The 16,913-nt window shown below is 47.3% G+C and overlaps 2 protein-coding genes across 3 annotated transcripts; both read right to left on the bottom strand.

Moving 5' to 3' along the window:
* Positions 1-1,344: 1,344 nt before the first annotated feature.
* On the bottom strand, positions 1,345-4,173 carry VHL (von Hippel-Lindau tumor suppressor). Its single transcript, XM_084214435.1, has 3 exons — positions 3,935-4,173; positions 3,419-3,529; positions 1,345-3,061 (listed from the first exon to the last, which is right to left on the bottom strand). The coding sequence occupies exons 1-3, from the start codon at positions 4,137-4,139 to the stop codon at positions 2,889-2,891; spliced, it is 489 nt and encodes a 162-aa protein (XP_084070561.1). The 5' UTR covers positions 4,140-4,173; the 3' UTR covers positions 1,345-2,888.
* Positions 4,174-5,466: 1,293 nt separating this feature from the next.
* THUMPD3 (THUMP domain 3 tRNA guanosine methyltransferase) lies at positions 5,467-10,350 on the bottom strand. 2 transcript variants are annotated; one of them, XM_084214429.1, is made up of 9 exons: positions 10,079-10,350; positions 9,635-9,712; positions 8,586-9,128; positions 7,614-7,744; positions 7,101-7,170; positions 6,622-6,737; positions 6,335-6,445; positions 5,994-6,117; positions 5,467-5,760 (listed from the first exon to the last, which is right to left on the bottom strand). In XM_084214429.1, the coding sequence occupies exons 1-9, from the start codon at positions 10,283-10,285 to the stop codon at positions 5,629-5,631; spliced, it is 1,512 nt and encodes a 503-aa protein (XP_084070555.1). In that variant the 5' UTR covers positions 10,286-10,350; the 3' UTR covers positions 5,467-5,628. The 2 variants fall into 2 exon arrangements, with proteins under 2 accessions (XP_084070555.1, XP_084070556.1); XM_084214430.1 differs by having other exon boundaries at positions 6,335-6,442.
* Positions 10,351-16,913: the final 6,563 nt, after the last annotated feature.

Raw genomic sequence — 16,913 nt, 5'->3', positions numbered from 1 at the left:
GTTCATACTTAGCCCTAGGTTTAAATTTGTATGAATTGAAAGAAGTGCTGTAACTTTTGACAGCTTTTAATTCACTGTTTTTTTGTACTCTGCATATATGTTACAGCACAGCTAACTCCTGTTTTCAAACTTTCAAACTTTTGCGGATTTCTACACTCCTGGCCTCATGAACTTCTGAGCTCTGCTGTGACAATGAAAAACTGAAAAATGCAATATCGTTGTAGTTATAAGATCAAAGAACAGGAAAAAATAAACAAAACTACCAAAAGTGTATTTAAAATATGACAACTCAAAGACTGCCTCGGGATAAGCTGTTTTGTCAGTAGTACCAGTTCAACAATAATAGCTGCATTTATGGGGTTTTCCCCTCCCTTTCCCCTGCTTACTGTCCCTCTGACACACACCTAAAGGCTTTCATGATTGGAACATCTCTGAAAGTGATGTAAGATGAGACTGAAATTGTGTTGCCAAGAACTACATAAAAATCGGAAGAAAACACTTCTTCCCCTTAGGTACTGGAAAAACTTGTGAAACCATTTGAAGTATTTGCCTTGGCTGGAAACAAGGGGAAAGACCACATCCAACCACGTGTATGGCTTCAGTTCTGCTCTGAATGTCACAAGTAATGCAGGGTCTTCCTGGGGAACTGAAATCGACTGAATAGAGACTGGAACAATGTTGTAGGTCCCTGCTCTTAGGCCTTCCCTTTCCAACGTGCTGTGGGCAGGACTCTGCCCTGCTGTGTGCTCTCCCCGCGCCCCGGATGCTGCAGTGTCAGCAGCATGTATTTCCCCGGGGTTTCTCCCGTTCAGCCGCCTCCCGCACAGCAGGGTCGCAGCACACCCGCTCCCAGGGCTGGCCCGGCCGGCTCTCACTGCTGCTCCCGGGGTGGCCAACGAGGCCGTGCTGGACTGACTGAAACCACCCAGGGCTAACGCTGCTGCCACAAGTCAATGTCAGCTTGCACTCATTACTAACCCATCTGAGTAACTGCTAGGAGACTGCATTTCCCAACGTTCATGGGTTAAAGCTGGCTGGGGTTTCCCCAGTCTTTTGTTCTGATCCAAAGGAGCACTCCAGAACAGAAAAATACACTCTAATAAGAAACACAAGAAATCACAGGCCCCACCCAACTCAGAAATACCCAGAAGGCGTGTGCCATGTACAGACTATTAAACCCAACACCTAATACCAACTAGGTTACAGGAAAAGCTGCAGCCAAGCAGGTCGGCTTTCTACCAGGGTCTGGCAGAGCTGCCATGCTAACTGCAGCGTGCAGCCCCACAGAGAGCAGGGGGAACCTCCTCTCACCTATGGTCAGGAGCGGGGAACAGCACTCTCCGACCCTCAATCCCCTGGGGCACTGACCCAAGTCTGCTCCTGAGCCCTGCATGGGCTCACTTTCCCCTCAGAGAAATGTGAGAGGTGCTAGGAGCAGAACTCAAGAGCAGCCCCGTTCCTGCCCAGACGCTGTCTGAAGCTGTGCTGAGAGTTCATGAGAGCCACAACACAGCCCTGCAGCAGCAGGCTGTGCAGGCTGTACAGTGCAAAGCGTGTTTACTGCTCAACCACAGCGACTGTCAGAGTATCATCAGTATCAAACACAGAGGCACTGGGGACTTACCTGACAGAATTACAGTCAGGAAGCTAGCAGGCATTTCCATTTTTATGTCAAAGACCAATTTCTTCAAATATGTAAGAGAAACAAGTTTACAAATAGGGAGACATTCCATACTTACAAAATACATTGAGATTCTCGGTTTCACAGCTACTCTCAAAACTGGAGGGAAACATATTCACAGAAATAACCTGCTGTAATTAATCTCCAACCAATCTGCTTCTAACCTGAGCTGCACCACATCTTGCTTGATGGACAATTCATGTAACACTAAACTACACTGCTTTGAACTCTCTGTGTTCACACCAGAGCACATTCCACTGAGATATGGGGAACAGAATACAGGCAAAGAAATATCATCTCTCCTTCTCCAGCCTCCCAGTAAGCATGGCCCTGTTTGTGAGCTGGCTGTGTGAGCCAATACAGCTCCCATTGGTCCTGAGAAGACAGAGGAAGCTCGAGAGGCCCACAGTCCCTGAAAAGGCCTCCTACTATGACCTGGACTACAGCACTGTGAGGGGAAAAGACAGAACTTAAAGCATCTACCTTCTGTGGACTCTGTACAGGCTGCTGGGGAGCAGCTGTGGGGGACAAGGGTGTTCCAAAACGAAGGTCTGGTCTGTGTGGCTGAGATCAGCCAGGCAAGAATCCTATGACAAAGGCAAATAAGGCATTTGAGGTATGATGACAGTAAAAACATGTCAGACCTAGAGCAGATAGGACATGGCTTTGTATGTGGAAAGGTAAGACGCAGAAAAACCTGCAAGCATTTACACATCATCTTTCCACCAATGTAATGTTTTTCAGACCCTCAGGCACTGCTGGAAAACAAACCTCATGTACAAACCCCTCATGCTGTGTGACCCACAGGCACATTGAGGCGACATGTGAAAGGGAAATTCCATCAAAACAAATTACTCAAACAAAACCCCTGACACAACCATTAGTTTGGGCTAAATTAATCCTCGGTGTAATTTGCTTTCTAATACAATGAAAATTACTTTGTATGAATTTTTTCCATTTAGCTGCCCTGATCTTACCCTACAGTTTGCAATATCTGTAATGAAGAAATGAACTGAGCCATCATAATCCAGCATGCCTCCCAGTGCTGTTCAGTCTTTGGGATTTGACTGTCACCAAAGTTACTGAGTTTATGTTTCAAAACGTTAAACGGAGGCATCAGCTGGTGTGTGTCCTGGCGACTCTCGCTGTTCAGACTCAGTGGTTTGTAACAAGGAGTCTGAAGTGAGTAATCCTGTTATTCCACAATTTAGTTCCTCAGTGCTTCATTCCTCTCCAGAGAAAGCCGCCGAAGATCCTTCCAAATGTCAGGATGATCCTCCAGCTCTTCGTATAACGACTGAACAATGTCCAGTTTCCTGTAGTCCATGGGGCTGACCAGACTGCGCACAACCTGCAGACACCTCTCCTTCAGGGTGAACACTGCAGTCAGACACAAGCACAACACAGCCTCGTCACGAGGGCCCGCAGCTGCTGCTCTGAGCCTGCGAACACAGAGCACAGCCCGCAGCAGTGACCCACCACAGGCTGGGCTCTCCAGACACGAGATAGATGTGGTTCTGCCATGAGGCACCTACGGAAACCCCTCAGAGATCCCTTGAAAGGAGAGCTCTGCCACTAGTTCCATCCGATACAATGGCTCTACCTACAACCCCTCACCATCTCTTCCGGTGTCTAAGCAGGTTTAATTTCATGAGGATCTGATTTCTCACTAATCCTAACAGGTCCAGAGAGACCAAGTTCAGAATTTCCTAGAGCACGTGTGGTCCTGTCCCTTACCTGGCAGCGTGATGTCAGCTTTGGTCACATTGGGGGCTGCCACGAACAGCTCCTGCTGGTTGACGAGCAGCCCGTCATTGGTCCCTGCATCCCGGAACAGCCAGAGGTGCCCTGGCAGGGAACGAGGTGGGAATGCACCAATTACAGAACTTTTTAATGAGCATCTCTGAGGGGCATCTACTCGCAAGGGACCCAGCTCTCCAGCTTAGCCCTGTGTGCACAGGGCACTACCACGGCCCCACTCACTGGCATGAATGGGGAAGGGAAAGGAAAAAGGGTAAAAGGAGAGGAAAAAAAGAAAAGGAAAAAGGAAAGGGAAAAAGGAAAAGAAAGAAGAGCAAAGGAAATGGAGAGAGAAAAGGGGAAAAGGAAGGGAAAAGTAAGAGTGGAAGAAGGAAAAAGGGAAGAGAAAGGAAAAAGGGGGTGGGGGGACGGCAAAAGGGTAAATTCCACCGCCACCAGCTCACCCACCCGGGCCCCGCGACGCCCAAGCCCGTGCCGTCCCGCCGTACCCACCCCGGTAGCTGCGCATGACGCGCCCGCTGCGCGGCTGCAGCACCGGGTAGCAGCGCGGCCGGCCCTCGAAGTCCAGCCAGACGGGCAGCACGCAGCGGGGGCTGTGGTTGTTGAACACGACCTCGGAGAGCTCCCGCGTGTTGACCGAGCGCAGCACAGAGCCGGGCCCAGCGCCGCCCGGGAGCCCCGGGCCTGGCGGCGACATCGCGGCCCCGGCCCCGGCCCCGCCGCGCGCAGGCGCCAGGGGCGGCACCGAGCGCAGGCACCGCCCCCGGCGCATGCGCTGCAGGGCCGGAGCGGGGCCCGCCGTGAGGGGAGCCGGCGCACGGAGCCGCCAAACCCTCATTTTAACAAATAGACCGAAAACAGCAACGGGCGCTTGGCACGCGAGTCGTCACTGAGAGCTGTGAGCTCTTCCTCTTATCGCCCAGCAGCCTCAGTTCACAGCTCTTGTGACTAAGGCACTGGGCTCACCAGGGCTGCCACAAACCAATTCTTCCTCAGCCAGTAACAGTTAAACTGCCCGTTTTTTCCTCTCCCGACCTCAGGCTACCAAAAGATTCCTTTATCCTTCAGCTGTAGATTCACAAACACTATATTATCTTTCTCACACACATGAAAACACTAACATTTGAGAAAAATTAACTAGATATTGGAAAATCTGGACATGAACCAGAAAAAGAACACAATTAAGACTCATCTCTTTATGCAAAACTTCTAAAACTTTAATACTTGTTAATTCACCTCTGAACAGTTACACAATCTTAGCATGAACACACTGTAATGGAAATGGCACACTGGTAACTTGTTTTCCACCTCTGATGAGCAGAGTGAGAGGCCTCAGGAATTCTCATACGGTCAAAGAAGAAAAAAATATCTGCAACAATACTTTTGTGAGTACTGTGGCAGCATAGCTGTGGTAGTTAAATTACCTAAGAAATTCAAATTGCCACCTTGATGCATCCATGGGGGACACCAAAACCATGAACTTTTTAATATAGCTGCTAAAAGAACTTTTGTCCTCAAATAGTAACTACGGACTGTTTGCTGCTAGGGCTGTGTGTTACCCCTTCACCCATGGCAGTGGAACACTCAAATACAGATCAGACATTTACTGGTAATTAGCCCTAAGGTGAGGTAACAGGCAAGAGAACCAGTAGCACAGCATACGTTTGCCAACTGGAATTTGCTTATCAGACCACAAAAACCAGATACTGGTTTATTATTAGTTTACATTTGAGCAATGGCATAAATTAGAAAACTGCATTAGAGATACTACCTCTGAACCCTTTAAGGTGACTGTCTTAGTAGCACTGTTAGTCATTTGAAGATACAACTTGGTAAATAAATTAACTGTTACACCCAGAGCTGCCTCAACCTTTTTCTACTGTAAGCAGAAAAAAGAAACATTTAACTGAAAAATACAAGAGAAGATTCAAACCAAGGAAAGAATTACTAATTCCACTAATGAATTTCAGTTTGGGAGGAAGGGAGCAGAGGTGATTTAAATAAGGTTTCAGAACACACAGTAGAACTGGCAGCTCTCAAGTTGAGCCCTGGTTTAATATTTGTGTGACAATTTCTCCACAGGTTGTTTGGTTTTGAAACGGACAGACCTATGCTCTCAGGTGTCTGCTTTACCAGCTGGCTATTCAAGAAAGGCTGCAGATGTCTCTTGTCTTCTGGCACGCCGCTCACCAGAAGGGCCTTGTGTCCTGTGCTGGCTCCGAGGTGCGCCTCAGCAGGTACACGGCAGCGTGGAGTCCCCCCACGTTCACCCACACCGTCTGAGCTCTGCGCCAGATGTGTCCCACGCGGGACAAGGCCTGCAGGCCACAAACAGCCAAAGAGCGCCATTAAGACAACAACATTAATTTTTATTACTCTATATCAAATCTGATGGGAACATCAAAGGACTTTCCAGGTCCAAAACTGAATTTAAGCGTTACTAATGATTGCTCTGTAAATGGAGTATCTTTTGTAATGACGGCAGCTTACAATTTTTCCCTCAACGTATTTTCAAGCGTAAATAGGTTTGATTTTCTCTCACAGAACAAACCTTGGCAAAGCATTTCTTGTCCTGGGTGAGCAGCACAGCCCTGCCTGTCCCTGGGGTGCAGATCCGGCCCATCTCCATCAGGCAGGCTGGGTACAGGTCCCAGTTCTTCTTCTTTGACCCTATCCTGCAAGATACATTCAGATCCCCACTGCGACCACCGGCACCAGCTCAGTGTCGCTGGTGTCTCAGACACCAATCTGCTCGTTCAGGAGCACAGTGACTTCAAGCTCATTTTTAACAAAGGGCTCATGACTCCTTCCCCAGCAGGCCAGTTCAGTACCAAGCTGGGGAGGAGCTGCCCTGGCCAGAGGAGCGTGCAGCCCCTTCCCAGCACGGCTCACCTCTTCCCAAAGGGCATGTCTGTCACCACGATGTCCACAGAGCCTGTCCGCAGAGGCAGCCTGCAGATGTCCCACTGGATGACGTCCAAGGGAACGCCCAGGGCAGTGCTGCTGCAAGAGCAAAAGCAGAGATGAGCACTCAGAAGGTTTTTACACCGAGGAGGTCTACAATATTGGCAACAAAATAAACAAGAAAATATGAACCAGACACCCAAGCGCATCAATGCAAAGTGGATTTCTGTGCACGCCACACTGCAGGAAAGTTAAATCCCTCGGGCTCCTCTCACCTGTCCTTACTCTCGTTTTTCCTCAGTAAGGAGCTGACGTTGTTTGCTGCTCTCTTCACTGCCTGAGGGTTGTTATCCCCTGCAATGTGGTAGCAGTAGGGCCATTCTGCAGCTCCCTGCAGGGGAAATGATAATAAGCAACATTAGCATCAACACTGCTTGAATGAAAAAACATGACAGAATACAACAAAGCAACTGTGAGTGGATGGCTGGAAATATGGAATTCTGTTACAGATAGTTGTATTTTGCACCTTTAAAGCTCAAAATACTTTTGGATTTAGTATCTTCCTGCTACGTCCTATGGAAGGAAAATTAGGTCATTTGCAAAAAATGTATTTGCATCTGTTCAAAAACTGGTGAGACTGGAGCTTACCATTCAGTCATTAATAAGAAGATTTACACGTATTATTCAGCTATAATAGAATATAGCTAAAATATAGACAAGTTTAATTAAGTTTAAAAAATCAAGGAAGAATCACCTCTATTGGTATCGCACCTGTACCACACATGGGATCAACTATGATATCTGTGGGCTGGGGATCACAGAGTCTGAGGAACAGAAGAGAAGATATGGTGAGAAATGTCTTAAAAAGCTGAATTTCTGTAAATAAGGAAAAGTGAACTATTTTAATCACTCTGATTCTACCCTTCTAACAAAAACATAGATGCGATTTTTTTTTTCCACTAGTTACTTTTTTTTTTATAACCAGCAATGAAGTGAAATTCTTTCAAGACTGTGGTACACTACTTTGAAACTTGGCTAATATGGCAAATCTTTACTTTCCTTGGCTGGGAAACATCCACTGTTATTACAAGGCACATGGTGTCAGCAACTCCAGGGTTTTTTAATTTATTTTTCTTTAAGAATTAACAGAACTGGCTTCTAAGGAAGCACTGGGGGAGATTAGAGGTTTTATTTCTTAAACAAAAGCCACTGTTTCTTAAACAAAAAGACTTGTTAACTGAGCATAATACAATGTAACTGCCCTGACCTGAGCATGCCATAAGCCAGAGTGGAGCGCAGCGTTGTGGGTCCAAAGTGTGTGATATTCCGTCTGTGGAGACTCTCTTCAGTTAATGCAATCCCCACCACCACCTCATTGTTGTGAATATTCAGAAGAACCTAAAGAAAAAACTTGAACTGAATTACAGGAGGAACAGAAACTTTCCACAGAATGCCTAGTAAATACTTACAGGAATCTTAGATGGTAATTTAAAATCCAGGAATGACAAATAAGAAAGCTTTTCTTGGAAGTAAAGCAAAGCACCATTTTAATAGGACAGAATTCAGGTGAGCATTCACACACTCTCTCATTCATACCACATCTGTTGCACAAGACTTCTCAAAGTGTTAATAACCACAGCACCAACTTCTTAAAAGATTTCATTTGTCAGTCTGGGGCAGAAGCTGGGTTAAGTCCTGCAAGACACAGTGAAGCATCTGTAAAAGCAGCAATAAAAATCATTTGTGGTGGGGACTAGATTAACTAGGAAGGTGAAATCTCACTCCAGGGCAGTGGCCAGCCCTTAGTAAAGCTGGAAGAAAACTTAGGTCTTTCTGCCCCTCAAAAACAGCGGTTCCTCACCACCAAAAGGCCAGGGGTGCTAGCTGTATTTTCCCAGCCTCTGATCTCCCCTGACAGAAGATAAACACCCAACAGTTACTGTTAACTCCTTCTGTCCCCTTCACCCCAAAACCAGCTTCCATTTGGAGCCTTTCCTGGTAACTTAGACTGCTATTAAACAATGCATTAGAGGAAGGTGAAAGCAAGGCAAGAGCTTACATCAGAGGACAACATACTGTTGCCAGGGAAAACAACACTTCAGAGGAGGCCAATTTCAGCATTACCAGTTTTCAATTCCAGAGTCTCTGGAAGGAAGTTTGGAGATCTCTAAGCATCAGAAATAAGAATTAAGTATTTGTACTGCAGAAACGTAGGTATTTCCAAGGTATGTCACTATACCTCCACATCAAAATTAGTCATGTCAGCTTTCCACTGGAAGTGCTCTTGCACGGCTCCACCGAAGTCTCTGGCAGCCTCATTGGATGTGAAGCTGTGCTTGTCTCCAGCTCTGTTGCACGTCACTCGGAACTTCAGCACCTTGGCCTCTCCTTCCCCCACTTGACCCTCACCAGCCTTGGTACCACTCTCAGAACTCGTGGGCACTTCAACTTTCACATCTGACTGCTCATTATCTTCCTCCTCCTCCTCCTCCACCCCATTTCTCGATGTCACTCCCTGGGGATTCTCTGTATTCTGGCCACCAGTGGGTTCCACAGCCACAGGGTTTTGGGCACAGTCATCCTGGTCATTAGTGTTACTTTGGTCTGCTCCTCCCTCTTCTCCACCATCACTCAGCTTCCCTCTTCTTGCAGGACTCTGCAGATTGTGTTTTTTGCGTTTTGTCTTTTTCTTTTTCAAGCTGTTGTTCAACTCCCAAACTTTCAATGGATCTGTCCAGGGTAGCTTTTTAACCAAATCTTCCAAATCCTTTAGAGCATCTTCCTTTAAAAGACAGAAAAAGTTGTGCTTTGAAGTTATTCCATCCTTTTAAAAGTTATCTTTTATTTTGAGGTCTCTCAAAGTAGTTTATGAAGCATTAATCCACTACATGTTTAAGCAAATCTTACAAGTTTTGTCTGGTTTTTGCTGTAACTAAATGAAATTACACTGAAAATCACAAGACCCACAGGATTTCATCACTTATCTTGTAATACAGACAACTAACACTGTATTAAGAGACCAAAGTGACACTTCACTGTTCTATGTCTGTGACCTACAAACATAGCATCACCTCTTATCCCAGATTTTGCCAATGGAAAGAATTTAACTGCAGAAATTATGTTAGACAACATGGCCACACTTGCATTTACAAGCCAGAAAAAGAGAACTAGAATAATAGCACGAATAGAAAAGTTGTTAAACAAACAGAATATTTTGATACTAGTCTTAAATTAAAAAACACAACACTCCAAACCCCAGAATCGACAGAAAAAGGAAGAGCAATTCACCTTATTTTCCTTAAATTGATAGTCTTTGAATTCCTGAACAACAACAAATAAATTATCCACTGACCTCAGACGATGGACCTAGAAGAGATGAAAAGGTGACACATTACTAACCGTGCACTGTAGGGACTGTGTTTACTGTTGTCAGAATTTAGCCATCTTACGTCGAGGTTTCAGAGACTACGGTTTTCCACCTTTAGTCCCCACATGAGTTATCAGCTTACGTCTTTGCACTGACCCCTTCTATCATTTCATCTTGCCCGGACACCCCGGTAAAGGCGATACCGCTGCTGCACGCAGGCCGGCCGTGGCTGGGTGCGGGATGCGGTCCGCACCGGCTGCCTCCGACACCGAAGCGTTCTGCTCGGAGGGGCTGGGACCCACCGAACCGAACCGGCCAGAGGGGGAACAGCGGCGGGCGGAGCGGGGCAGAGAGCTCGCACGCACCTGAGGCAGGCTCCGGGCCGGGACCTCGAAGTAGATCTTGCCCCGATCCTTGCTGATCCTGGAGGCCGAGCCCAGCTTCTCCCGCACCTCCTCGGCCGCCGTCTGCTCGAACCCCGTGGGCACGGTGGCGCCGATCACGGCCGCGGGCTCCGCGGGCTCCTGGGCTGCGGCCGGGCCCAGCCCCGCGTCGCCGGCCGCCTCCGCCATGCCCGGGGCGGGAGGGCGACCGCCGTATCACACCGGCCACACCGCGCCGGGAGCCGCCGCCACCGCCCGCCCTTTCCGCTTCCGCGCCGGGCGGCACCGCCCCCGCTGCTCTCCGTTCGTTGCTGGGCACGGGCGGGAGGCGGCGCCGCGGCCCCGCGGGTACCGGGTGTTGATCGGTGGGGACCGCGTGTCGGTCCGTGCGGCCCCTCGGGGAGCTCCTGTCGGAGCCTCGGCCGGGGCTCGGCGCGGCTCTGTGCGTGTTCCCACCCTGTGCCAGGGTCATTCATGTCCCTGGCGGAGCGCTCCCGGGCCCGCGGGTCAGTCCTCGTTCCAAGCCCAGCACTCCGGCAGTGTGGGTGTCTCCGCAGCGCCTCGGGTCCCGGCGCTGAGCTCCCGAGCTGGGCTGCCGGGCTTCTGGCGCCCGGACACTCCCACGGCCGCCGCTGCTGCCGTAACCCCTGTGCCGTGGGTGGCAAACCATGGGGTGGCCATTTCTCTTTTGGTTCCTTGTTGCTCAGTTTTCTCGATGGTTGGGCTGGTCCCAGAATGAGAATTTTTTTTTTAAAGAAGAACGTAGTGGCTAAATGTCTTTTTTCAGGAGAGACAAAGAGAGGCCACTCTACCTGCCATGGCCCTGCCCCCGTCACTATGACCAAGTGTGAGCTACATGAAGCTGAATAGGCTCTATTTTCCCTCCTCATTTCCAGTCCCAAGGTCTTTACACCCACCACTGGAATGATAAATGTAAACACAACTTGTCCCTGCAGCTTCTACCTCCCCAGGTGCAGCATGTACTGTCAGCAGCACCGTTTGTGTTCATTTCCTCATGTGTGTTCTGGTTCTGCCATCAGGAGGCCTGAGGCACTGCTCTTGCCATTGAACCTTCGGAAGCATTGCTTTGCTTTCACGCAAGAACGATGAGGGAAGGTGTGGGTTGACTTGTGATTCAAGTTGGAAAATATGGGATGAAAACCGTGGAATTTGGGTCATAAACAGGATGGAGAAAGTTTGTGAGATGGCTTTCAATGAGAATTTAAAAATAAGCTAAAGCAGAGGTACTTATAAATTTTGCTCAGCTTTATCCTGCAGCAACACCTATAGCAAGGCAGAACTTTGTGGTTCAAGTGGGACAATAAGCTCAGATTGCTGAGCTATGTTCACCAGCAGAATTTTCAGCATCTTTTGGTGAAGTTGTTTGCCAGACAAATGAATTCCATGTGGCTGGCCTAGCAGGTGCAGCTCTGACCCTTACAGCTGGCCTCACATTTGAAGTTAAGAAGCAGGTGAGAGCTGCAGCCTGCTCTGCTGCAGCTCTTGAAATCTGTCCAGGCACCATTTCAGAACAGTTTCTGTATTTTGGGAGGGGAGAAAATATGACAAACTCTTCACGACCAAACCACAGCTGTGCTTTGTGTCCATTTGAGCCCCTTCCCAGAGCCGAGGAATTGAACTGGCTCCCAGGTTCAGCAGTATTCAGTTAAAATGAGCAGGTGCCTGTTGGGCATGTCTGGGAGCCCCATTTACAGGGAACAGTGGTTCCTGATGAGCTGGCAGCATCATTTTCATGGCTGGCTTAGTGCTCACCTGAGGAGGAGCATTGCTGTCCACTTATCTGGAAGGGTTTGTGCTCCAGGTTTGACCATTTGGCATGCACGTATCAATAGCAGGCTGGATCCCAGAGGATGCTGAGCGTTTCTGCACTCTTGCTCCTCAGGGTTGTCAGTGGAATGATGGACGTAGCAATTGTCCAACTAAGCAAGGGGTCCTAATGTTATCCTGGAATCATCATTATTTGTCTCACAAGACTGGCACACAACTAAATAACATCTGCCATACACTTCTCTTATTAAAACCAATAACTTACCCTGTAATTAGGACCAGACCAGGTTTCTCCAAGCCCCATCCAGCCTGGTCTTGAACACTTCTAGGGGTGCAGCAGCCACAGCTTCTCTGGGCAACTTGGTGGCCTCACCACTCTTGCAGAAAAGAATTTCTTCCCAATATCTAATCTCATTACCTATTTTTTCTCAAGTTTTCTATTTTCATGTGTGTGAGAAAGATAACATAGTATGGTGTTTGGGAATCTACAGCTGAAGGATAAAGGAATGTTATTTTGATACTGAGATTAGGAGAGAAATGAATTAGCTGCTTAACGGTTACTGGAGGGGGAAGAATTAGTTGGTGTTTGTGGCAGCCCTGGTGAACGCAGTGTCTTAGTCACAATAGCTGTGAACTGAGGCTGCTGGGTGATAAGACATGACAAAGAGTTCACAAGTCTAAGTGAGGAATTGTGTCAAACCCTTGATGCTGAAGATGTGTGGTTAACAGGGGACTCTCCTTCCTTTCCTGTCCCCAGCAGATTTTGCACAGGAACAAATAAGCCACAATTGCCAACTTGTGCTGGGGCTGTGTGGGTGGCTGCAGAGCTGCTCTGGGAGGTTACAGCAGTGATGAGGCCACAGAGGATGAGCAGCTCATTTTACAGAATGTGAAAGGTGTTCCAAAAATGTCAGACTGGCCAGCTCAGCCATACTGATCGTGCACCTGTGCCTAGGGACCGAGCTTTGTCACCTGTGAGATCTGTGAAATGGAAACTGCTGAGGGAGCTTCATCAGTAAGAAACTGTGCACACACAAAGCCTTAGCACTGTGAGTTTTGTGAAAACAGTGAGATGTGTTCCAAAGTCTTGCCTCATTTTTACCAGGATAGCTGAAATTAACTTCTTGGAATGGTTTAATTAATTTTTAGGGCATAAACGAATTTACAGAATTGAATTTCCAATACCGAAATACCAAGTTATGCTTGCACCAGTCTTGCCTGGAAAAATTGCATGGTTTGAATGCATTCATTTCAGAGCTGCAGAAAGAATTTAGTGTGAACTGATCTGGTTTGTCTTGCAGTGATAGGCATGTGTTGTATAAATTCCATCCAACGCTTGAGTTTGCAAGGGTTAAAGTTCTTCAGGCTGCTTCCTGGCTCCAGAGGTTACTTTAAAAAATTTAGGTTTGTATTGCAATATGTGCACAGAGAAGTGAAATCAAAAATTTGCCCTTCCAAAGTAAAAATGCTGTGAGCAGTATAGAAAACTTTTCAGAGAAAGATGCACGTGAGGGTGGCAGGCTCTTCCCTCCTGTGACCTCTTGAAGAAGGTTCTGCTTTCAGGGGACTGTGGGCAAGGCTGTACCACTTCCTCCTCAGCGGTATTCTGGCTGCATGCTCTCTGGTACTGGAGTCACTGCTTCTTGTGCAGTACCTCCCTGCTGCTTACGAGGTTACTACAGGAGTGAGGGCTAGCATGGGGGTTTGTTCAGATCACCTTTTAATCTACAGCATCTGCTTCTCACCTGACACTCCAGCTTTCTTTGAGACAGCTTAGTCAATAGAAGATTCCTACACACATAATAAACAAAAAAGCAGGCAAAGATTAAGTAGTTTACAATTCAGAATTTTTCATGGGATTTTAACCTCAACTGGTGCTGGCAAGGTCTGAATGAAGTGTGGGTAGGCAGCCTGTGGTGCAAACTGCAGATCAGTCAGACAGGGCTAATGGGGTCCAGTCCTTTGTGCTGCCTCAGTGGCCTGTGTGAGGAAGGGAAGAGGTTGCACAGTTCAGGATTTCTTCCTCTTCCAGCCAGGGATACAATTTGATGGTCTTGAATCTGCTTTGGCAGCCAGGAGACTGAGATTCCTCACAGTGCTGATGGAGCTAGCATGAGCTTTAAAGAATGGAAAACTAATAAACTCTACAGTCATTTTTAACAGATATGGAAATACAATTCAGGAATATATAATCTCATTGTGACTCTGCAATGTGCATTGTTGTATTTTTCTGTTACACCTGATTAGTTCCTACGCGACTCCAAAAGGCCACTGATGCTAAAAATATACAGCCTTGGGAAGTTACTATGGGCACTGCTGAGCATCTTCAGAGTCTGCAGCTGTGTTTTACTAATGCCTTTGATCTGAAGCTTTGTTTTCCTAACAGCTAATTTATTAGTGAGCAAATTGAGGCTTTTGCATATTAACAGACTTGCCAAGTATCACTTAGGGGCCAGAACAGAGGCTAATGGAATTATAAAGTCTGTCTTTCACACCCAAAAAACCGTCCCTCTTATAAAGTCAATTTAATTATTCTCTAGGATGGAATGTACAAGATGTGTAGTGTATTGCAATATCAGAAGATTTCAGATAATTTACCTCTGTTAACCTCTGTGTGACCCTGCTCTGGGGACTTGAGGATCTGTCACTCCTCTTGCTGTTGGCTCAACATCTGTTGTGTTAAACCACACATTCAGAGGATGCATTAACTGCTCAGTGCTCCTGCTATTGCTGATATTTTGAGCTGAGAAGAAATCAGTTTCAGGCCCTTTTCCCTAGAAGAAGGTTTCTGCACTCCAAGTAGTGCCACACAAGGGCTGTAACCTCTTCCCTTCTGAGCCAGCACAACCAGCACCTGTCAGAGAGACTGCCTGTTCAGGCTGCTGTTCAGACCTTTGTTCCTGGCTAGTTGGTTATTTCCAGCTAATCGTTAGTCATTGCTGTGGGAGGAAAAGCAGAATTGTTGTAGTCCTTAAATAGACCTCAGTGACATGAGAGGTGCTGTGTGTCTGGGCATGAACATCATCGTGTCCTGCCCACAGCAGCTTCTACAGTGCAGGGAGCTCTGCTGGATTTACTGGGAAATCCCAGCTCCTTAAACAGCAGAAGCTTGTCAGAAATTGGAGTGACCTTTGTGCCAATGACTCTGTTGGGAATTTTCTTAGCCTGCATGTAACCTGTATGGTCATTGCAGCTGAATATTGTGGCGGACAGCTCAGCTGAATTGTCAGCTAATTGCTTCAAATGTGTCCTGCAGAGAAGATTTAAATTATGTTACTGGATGGAAATCTTTCTGTTGGGAATATTGAAAGAAAACTGGCACACACACACTTAAAAAGACATTTTTGGGGAGCCTGAGGGTTTGTATTTTATTTTAAAAAGTCTGATGCACTAGTTTATTTCTGTTTTAAACATGCTTTTAAATGGGAAACCTACACTGTCTTTTACCACGTGAAACAAACAGTTTGATTGCCTCCTTAAAGCCCATTCTGCGCAAACCTTTGCCTGTGCCTGGGATTTCAAAGCAGGAGAGCTGCTCAGAGCGCCTGTGGAGGCAGTGAGGGAGTGTGCACACAGGAAGCTATTTCCATGGGTGACACTCTGCAAGGGGCTTTCCCTAAATGATGTGATCTTCGGTATCTTCGGTGAGGTTGTGTAACGGCACACACAAGCACACAAACTCACTCCAGCAGTGCAGTGCAATCTAGCTGCACCATCTGTGCCTGCTTGCAGTGAAGGGAGCATCAAGGTGAGAAGCAGCAATGTGCAAACACTGCATTTCCTGCTGCCCGTCCTGCCAAACTCAGCATCTCCTTCTGGCCCCAGTGCTTGCACAGCTCACAGGCCGCTCGTAGGCAATTGTATGTGCTTCACACTGCTGCCAGTGGACAGCCCCTCCTCTGCTAGGACAAGGAGTAATCCTGGGTAACGCGCCTGCTTACTGCTACGCCTTCATACTAAATAATTTTGACAGGATGATCTCAGTAAGATGAAAACTCAGATTTGATAATTAAGTTTCCATTCCAAACCCGCAGTCCCCGCCAGGGTCTCGTGAAGCACCACTGATCTGTACTAATTCTTCATGCAGTTACATGCTCTTCTGGGCCAGAGACAACCCCCTGCACGTTCAGGTTCACATGTGAATTTCTGGCTATTACTGTGCTGTGATGAATGCTCTGTCTGAGCAGATATCTGACTGATTCCTTAACAGATTCTGCAGCACTGGGTTTTTCAGAGGCTGAGGGGAGATGCCTTCCAAGTTAGACAGTGTTGAACTCAGTCTGTGAAGTCAGCCATGGGGAATCCAGGCTTCACTTGAAACCCAGCTCTTTGGCATTAAATCACAGAGATATTTTAAAGTGAAACTGGGAGCATTGTGCAACTCTGCAGAGAGTAGAGTCCAGAACAAACTCCAGATTTAAATTTTCTCACTGTTTTTCTGCATTTAGTGATTTGTTTGTTCTATATCCATGACTACATGGCTGCAGACATTAACATCAAATGTGGCTTATATGAAATACTTGCAGCCATGGCAATAATTCAAGACTCCTCAGTCTCCTGGGCTGTGGATGCCAATCCTTTGGCTAGGTTGTCCTGCTCTCTAGAGCTGCCCTTCCAGCATGCCTCACTCTGGGCTGGAGGGAATCCCTTCAGCAGAGGATTTGAGCTGCAAAACAGTGAAGTCAGAGAATCAAGGCTTGTAATTTTGGAATTCTGGAATGTGATGATCTTCAAACTCATTTGATAGTGGGGGAAGATAACCCTTTGTTGGAATGAATCCAAATTAAGCACTGACATGGGTCACTCACCCAAATTCCTACCTGTAAGATTTTGGGTTGGAGGGTATAGGACTCACTCCACAGTGCTGAACCCATTACCTGCATGTGTTCATTGCTCCTGTGGTCAGCCTTGGCAGCCAGCTCTGCCTATGGTGTGTCAGGTGTGTTGTGTGTAAGGGCTGTGATGCACAGCCTGCAGGGCACCAACAGCATGTGGTGTGTGGCTCCTGCACGGGAATGACAGTATTTAA

The sequence above is a fragment of the Fringilla coelebs genome, assembly GCF_963513975.1.
Source record: "Fringilla coelebs genome assembly, chromosome: 13".
NCBI lineage: Eukaryota > Metazoa > Chordata > Aves > Passeriformes > Fringillidae > Fringilla > Fringilla coelebs.
The sequence above is the reverse complement of the archived record's forward strand: the minus strand, read 5'-3'. Positions and strand labels throughout refer to the sequence as shown.